The following is a 7,453-nucleotide window of genomic DNA, read 5'->3' as shown; positions in this document are numbered from 1 at the left end:
GAGGCAAAGGAGGAGAAACACTGGTATAACAAGAGATCAAGAAATAAACAGCATTTGCTTGCAGGTGCGTGCCAGGTCTGGGTAAGATGCAGATGTGACACCACAAATAACAAAATGTCGTCAAAAAGATAATAATAATAATAATAATAAATAAAGTGATTAAGCTAGTAGGTTAATTGAGGCATTTTTTCCAACTGAAAAAAAAGCAAAGCTACAGATAACAAGTTGACCATAGGTTATTTTGCTTTTATGTTCCAGGTCCGGCCCACTGGGTTAAATGTGGCCCCTGAACCCAAAATCAGTTTGACACTCCTGGTGTATACAGACTAATTGTTCCAATTTATAAATTAATTTCTAATGAACTCTTGTTGGTCTGCAGAACCTATATACTAGAAAATTGCACCTTTTTTTTTTATTTAGCCAAAAAAATGACAAAATCATAACAAAAAGATCTCTGGGAACGCTTTTAAAATAGCCCAAAAGATGACCGTTATTCATGGGTCTGTAAGTATTAAGACCTTTAAATCTTTCTAGCAACATAGTTACAGCTTTTTTAGTTGGATGGTGACTGTGGTTTACTGGGATGCCCAGTTCTTGTGTTCCAGCTGGACACAGATGACAAAGTGAGATGTGCCATCTCTACAGAACATAAATCAGAAGAGCTACCCATCATCCTTTGTGGCAGAGCTGCAGCTCCATTTGAGAGTTTGCGACCTTGGAACATATAATTGTTAGTCATCACCATTTTCTCGCAGTCAGTTGTTGGGATGCTTCTTTTTTTTGTGTGTGTGTGTGTCTACGTGTGTGCGTATGTTTGTGTTTGTGCGGCTTTCTGCTCCCAGTTGGACAAGATTATGTTCAGTGTCGTGGAAGAATTGGAGAGATATTAAATGAGGCTGATACCATGCATTGTCTGCGTGTACGCCACACTCTCCCTCTGCACACTGGATGAAGACGAATTATTACACCGACGAAACTGCAGCAATATAAACAAAATGTAAACACGCGAAAAAAAAAGTCCAATCCAATTTTGAATGAATATTAAACGTTGTGATGATCGCTATTTTGGAGCAATAAGAAACAAGCCAGTGGCAAAATGTGTTTATCATGCTGCAACAAACATAAATGCTAATTTATGAGCTATTATGACGGGGTTTAGTTAAAGCTGAATCAAATATGAGGCCCAATGTGGGAAACAAAACATCTGAGAAAACAGTAGAACAAATGAGCTGCATGCACACTCAACACAGCCTTCATATTCTTTAATATGAGCCACAGGCAGTCGCTGACGCTGTGCCTCCTCTCCTCCCTTGCGAGCCAAGTGGAGAGGATGATGGATATAGCTCCGTGAGGACACAGCGGTATGCAACAATACTTGACATGTTTCCACATGAGTGCCAACGCATCAGGCTTCTAAAGGGCATGATCCTTTTTTCTTTACCTTTTTACCTCAACGCCCAGCGAACGCAGCATTAAGTATGCAACACGTGCCACCAGTTCAGATCAGATAAATTTAATTGAGACGGCTGAATAATTCCGTCTGATTATGTGTTTGCGTGAGAGCCCAGTTCTGTTTGGCTGTGGTGATCAGCAGGACGTGAGTCACACCTTGTGACTCATAGCTTCAGTGTAAACAAACAGTTTAAAGTCTTTTTAAAATCCCATTTTTTCTACTTAGTTACCACTTCAGGCAGCCATTGTAACCCTGGAAACCCCAGACCCCCCCTGAGTGTCATGTGGAATATTGTTAACAATCTGATGAGTGATGTTCTTGCAGGGAGATGCAGGGCACCTTACACACACTTTTTTTTTTGAGTCGGACAAAAATAGCCGGAAAGAAACGTGAGGGATGTTATTCATCCAGGTGTCAGGACAAGCTGGGATTTTTTTTTTCTGAAACCAGAAATTGGTTGATATTGTGAGGAACTATTTTATTTATCTCCAGTGAAAGAGTTCATCCATCCTTGGAAATCATTGATATTTTGTGACACCTTGTTTTTAGGTCAACTTTTTTTTCTGTTTTGAGGGTGGGAGGGGAGGAGGGGGGGTCTCGGCGTGATGCTCCAATGAGCTGACTCTTTGCGCATGAAATGACTTGACATCCTCCCGACTGCCGAGCGCGTGCGCGCGCCAGCATGGACGGAGGGAGGGAGGAAGGGAGACAGAGAGGGAGGTAGGGAGGGAGAAAAGCAACTTTGTTAGCAGGCATAGCCGCGTCTCCTCCGGCGCAGCCCGGTGAAAGAGAAGCGTTTGGCAGTTATGGTTGATCAGCAGTTCTTTCATCCTCCTCCGTGCGTCCGCGCCGGCAGAGACGCACAATAAATCCTTTTTTTTTGGATTAAAGGATCAATTCACAAAGAAAAAGAAGAGGAGGAGAAAACGCACATCTTCATCATCAGCCGGCGCGAGGTATGTATTTCCATCTGGAGTTGGCTCATCTCTGGAGGGGTTTGCGCTGTGATGCAGAATTCCGGTTAACCTTATGTAATTTTGCCTCACATCCAAACCATGTTTTTTTCATGACATTTTAGCGAGTAAATGTGGATTCTCCTCAGAGGAGTCAGAGCTTTGTCTGCTCCAGCCTTCTCTCCGACCTTGTATTTTGACTTTCTTTTCATGTGCTGCTTTGTTGGAGCTGCTGTAAACCAGCAGAGTGAAGTTTCTCCTTTAGAAGTTTGTTTTTACATGTATTTGTTTCCTTCTAGATGACATTGAGGACACCTTAGCAGGAGCGTGACCCACCACTTGCAGGAAAATGCGGCTTTGGATTCAATATATTTTGCTAAGTGCAACATCCGTGTGCTTTGTTGAGATGTCCGGCCTCTATGGACAGTTATGTGAGGAGCTGTGTGCGTGCGAGGAGCGAGAGGGGATCCTTACGGTGAGCTGTGAAAACAGAGGAATTGCAAGCCTGTCAGACATCAGCCCGGTGCACTTTCCTCAATATCATCTGCTCCTCACTGGGAATCTTTTTAAGAAGCTGTCTGCGGACGATTTTGTCGAATACAAAGGACTTACAATATTACACTTGGGAAACAATGAGATATCTGATGTGGAAGCCGGAGCCTTTAACGGACTGTGGAGACTCAAACGATTACATCTGAACAATAACAAAATCGATGCCTTGAAGGAGGAGTTTTTCTTTGGCCTTGAAAGTTTGGAGTATTTGCAAATCGATTATAACTACATCACTCATGTGGAGCCAAATGCCTTCAGCAGACTTCGACACTTGGAAGTCCTGATTCTGAATGACAACTTGATATCTAGTCTGCCTGTAAACCTTTTCCAGCATGTACCGTTGACTCATTTGGACTTGAGAGGGAATCAGCTCAAAGTGCTTCCCTATGTGGGTCTGCTGGAGCACATGAACAGTGTTGTGGAGCTACAGCTGGAGGAGAACCCGTGGAACTGTTCGTGTGAGCTGATTGCTCTTAAAACCTGGCTCGAGAGCATTCTGTACACCGCCTTAGTCGGAGATGTCGTTTGCGAGTTCCCCTTTCGGCTGCACGGAAGAGACCTCGGCGAGGTTTCAAAACAAGAGTTGTGCCCGAGGAGAGCCATCGCTGAATACGAGATGCCGCCTCTGCCACATCTGAGCACTGATGCATACCACAGGACCACACCAGCTGCAGTCGCCGCCTCCTTCACCTCCTCTGGAGTGGCGAGATCCTCATCAAGGCCCACCAAGGGACCTCGTCAGTCAGCCAAATTAAAATCAAGACCCACAGCACGCGCGCCCTCAAACAAACCGCAGAATTTCGGTCAAATCGTGTCTTATCAGACCAAATCTCCCGTGCCTTTAGACTGTCCGACCGCCTGCACCTGCAATCTGCAAATCTCAGACCTCGGCCTGAATGTGAACTGCCAGGAGCGAAAAATCGAACTAATCTCTGATTTAAATCCCAAACCGTACAATCCCAAAAAGATGTATCTCACAGGTAATTACATCACTGTGGTGCAAAGATCAGATTTCACTGAAGCAACCGGACTGGATTTGCTTCATCTAGGTAACAACCGGATAGCTCGTGTGCACGACAGAGCTTTCGGCGACTTGACAAATCTACGTAGACTGTACCTGAACGGGAATTTGATAGACCGCCTGACATCTGAAATGTTTTATGGTCTAGAGAGCTTACAGTTCTTATATTTAGAATACAACGTCATCAAAGAGGTTGCTGCTGACACTTTCCAGCACGTACCCAAGCTCCAGCTTCTCTTTTTGAACAACAACCTGTTGAAAACTTTACCTGAGGGGACGTTTAACGGCTTGATATTGGCCAGATTAAATCTGCGCAGCAACCACCTGCGGTATCTTCCGGTGAGTGGTGTGCTCGATCAGCTCACAGCCCTTGTCCAAGTTGATTTGTATGAAAATCCCTGGGACTGCGCTTGCAGTATATTGGACTTGAAGATGTGGGTGGAGCAACTTAGCATGGGTACAGTTGTGAACAATGTCATCTGTGGCTCCCCTAAGAGGCTAGCTGGGGAGGATATGAGATACATTAAGTCAACTAATTTCTGCCCTAATAACTCTGACATACTTGCTTCCATGATTCCACCCACTGAAGAGTTTTTTCCAGGCAGCACCATCACTATAGAAACCTCCCTGGACTCCAACAACCACTACAGCACCATACCATTGTCCGTGATGATTCTTGCTCTTCTTCTCATCTTCATTATGTCCGTTTTTGTGGCGGCGGGATTGTTTGTGGCCACCAAAAAGAGGCGGCAAAAGACCCAAAATGAACAGAATAACTCTGTGAACGCATGCATCAGCTCCCTCAATATGGAATACGGTCTTTATAAAAAAGGATCGATTCCCAAAGTCCGGACATCGGCCGGACACGTGTACGAGTACATCCCAGCCCCTACGGAATCCTCCAGCAGACTTACCGCCCACAGCCCGACCAACAGCAAGTCGGTCGACGGGTTTAGAGACTTTGACGAGTTGAGCGGCCCCTTTCTGGGTACCTCTGATGAAGAGGCGGCCAGTAATGTGATAAGTTCAGAATACAGCGCCGCCACTCCAGAGCCTCTCAACAAACCTTCAACCCCTCGCCAAGAGGACCCGTGCTGCTACAGGGACACACTGGAGCCTGACAAGAACAGATGCTACAGCGATACGTTGCCTTGCAGGCACGGAGCGCATTCGTCCAACAGGTATACCTCAGATTTTGATGCCAGACATCAATATCCGGACAGAATACAGCAGACAATATTGTATTGTACAACACCAAGTACTGTTTATGTGGACCCTAACCGGAGTGAATACTGGGAACTGAAAGCCAAGCTTCACATCGATCCAGATTACCTGGAGGTTCTGGAGAAACGAACTACTTTTACACAGTTTTGAAGGACTTCCTGTCCCTAAGTGGGCAGAATGGAGGCGTTTTTTCCATTGGATTTATTTTTATTTGGAACTATAAATGTAAAAAAAAAAGACTCTTTATGTGAGTATGCACTTCTTTATGGAAAAAAACATGCTCAACAGAAGTGATACAGCGATGCACGACCCACTTTTCCAAGCATCACTTTATCCCTGTGTGGTTTAACCGTCCCGTTTAAATGTGTAAATATTAACAGGGCTATAATGACTCATCCTATTGTCGACTTCTCTCCTAGAGCTGAATCATTGACAGTAATGCGAGAAGGATCTCGAACTCTCAAGTTAGCTGCATTTCATGAGTGTTAATGAACCGTGTCGACGATATGCTCTCTCCCACAAATAAATCCATTTTTCCTGACAGAGATGCACAATCTGCTGCCAGTTCTGTCCAATCGAATTCAAGCAAAAAAAAGCCAAAAGAGGAGATAAAAATCAAGTTTGGTGGAATTATTTTTAACTGTGGCTGAGGCTGCCCGTCACTTTGGTGAAGAGGAGCTGAGCAACCTTGACATTTGTCAAGAAAGTGTTCTCCGACTAAACAAATAGAGATGAGCACATTCATGTAGGCAGTTTATGTTGGAGGCTTCAAGGATACCCTGACAAGACTGTTATTCCAATCTCCTCCTCGTGTAACAGCACCTCTCACCATCGAGGCAAAATGATTATTCTAAAAAAATCACAACTTATACATTTTAATGTGGTTTAAGTGAGAGAAAGTTACTTTTATTCATTAATTTGAATCATTTAAAAATCCAACCTGGGGTATTTTGCATACATCAATCAAGAGCTTAGAGTTGAAACACTGACTGAAGCCCTTCAAGCTTCTTGCAACCCTGAACAGACTGAAATGGAACCGAAAATTAATGGATGGACGTCTTTCAGTTTTGTTCTGTACTTACACAAACACAGTTTACAGGAGTTTGAATCCCACAGGGGGCTGTTTAAATTCCATTTTACTTGACATAATTTATGTATGCAATTTCATGTAGAGTTGTAAACTAGTTATGAAGCTGATTAAAAGTAGTTCCTTGGGCTACGACAGCTTGCATAGTTGGAGACACAGAATTTTTAAGAAGTACCAGATTTGTTTTAGATTTTTTTCTACTTATGATCAGTTTGAATTTTAAGAATGTTTTGGGGTCTTTCAGGGTTCACATACTTCTAGAGGGACACTCTTGTATCATACCTGCAATGACAGACTTTAGTTTTGTTTCTGCTCAAACAGCTATCCTTAAAAAAAAAAAGGCTTATCTCCTGCTTTTATTTAAAAAAAAACGATTTCAAATTTGTTCAAAGCAGGTTTGAAAAACTCTTAAGAACTTTTATAAAGTTTTCAAAATTCCAGCAGTTTGAAAAGGAGTTGCTAAAATTTTCGGAAATTTGATGAAACTGTCACGAGCTCAGAGTTACGAGTGTGCAACAGACCTGGTGGTCCAGTTCTAAATCCTTGTCAGAGACATGGTTTGCCTTTCCGGTGATTTGAAAACTGGCCATCCTTAACTACGGTGGCCATGAAGTCCAAAACACATTAAAAAAAAAATCACTCAATGCAAAAACTTTTTAAAAAACTCCGACAACTAAAGACGCAAAACAGATAAATAAATTTAAAAAACTGCATAAAAAAAGTAAAAACATTTTGGAAAACAAAAGTAAGTTCCAGAAATTAAAATGAACATGCTTCTGCTTTTCCTCTTCTTCAAAACTCATTCGTCATCATCCAATCAGTGATCTCCCACATCACCTACACCTTTCCTGGTTTCTTATCTAGTTTTATTTTACAACATTTGTACTATTTATTTATTTTTTTTAATTTTCTGTTTCTTTTTGGATTTTTTCTTATTTTTTTTTTAATTAACGCTTTAGTCTCTAGAATTTTGTGTTAATACCTAAACTGTAATTTATTTATTTATTTATTGTTTTTTATTGATGTTGTGGCCTTTAACATGTTTTTGCATTGGGTGATTCGTTAATGTGATTGGCACTTCAGGGCCACCATATTAATCAGACTGAGCTGTCTAATACAGGAAGCCTGAAATGTTTTATACAAACAATAAATAAATATATTTT

The 7,453-nt window shown here is 42.3% G+C and overlaps 1 protein-coding gene across 1 annotated transcript; it reads left to right on the top strand.

Moving 5' to 3' along the window:
- The first annotated feature begins 411 nt into the window (after positions 1-411).
- Positions 412-7,212, top strand: slitrk5b (SLIT and NTRK-like family, member 5b). Its single transcript, XM_024287116.2, has 2 exons — positions 412-2,409; positions 2,706-7,212. The coding sequence occupies exon 2, from the start codon at positions 2,756-2,758 to the stop codon at positions 5,351-5,353; it is 2,598 nt and encodes an 865-aa protein (XP_024142884.1). The 5' UTR covers positions 412-2,409; positions 2,706-2,755; the 3' UTR covers positions 5,354-7,212.
- Positions 7,213-7,453: the final 241 nt, after the last annotated feature.

The sequence above is a fragment of the Oryzias melastigma genome, linkage group LG21, assembly GCF_002922805.2.
Source record: "Oryzias melastigma strain HK-1 linkage group LG21, ASM292280v2, whole genome shotgun sequence".
In the NCBI taxonomy this organism is placed as follows: Eukaryota; Metazoa; Chordata; class Actinopteri; order Beloniformes; family Adrianichthyidae; genus Oryzias; species Oryzias melastigma.
Note: the sequence above shows the minus strand (reverse complement) of the source record. Positions and strands in the feature narration are given on the sequence as shown.

Bases quoted from the DNA above. Each gene is read 5' to 3' on its own strand.
- slitrk5b (XM_024287116.2), top strand. From the start codon at position 2,756: ATGCGGCTTTGGATTCAATATATTTTGCTAAGTGCAACATCCGTGTGC.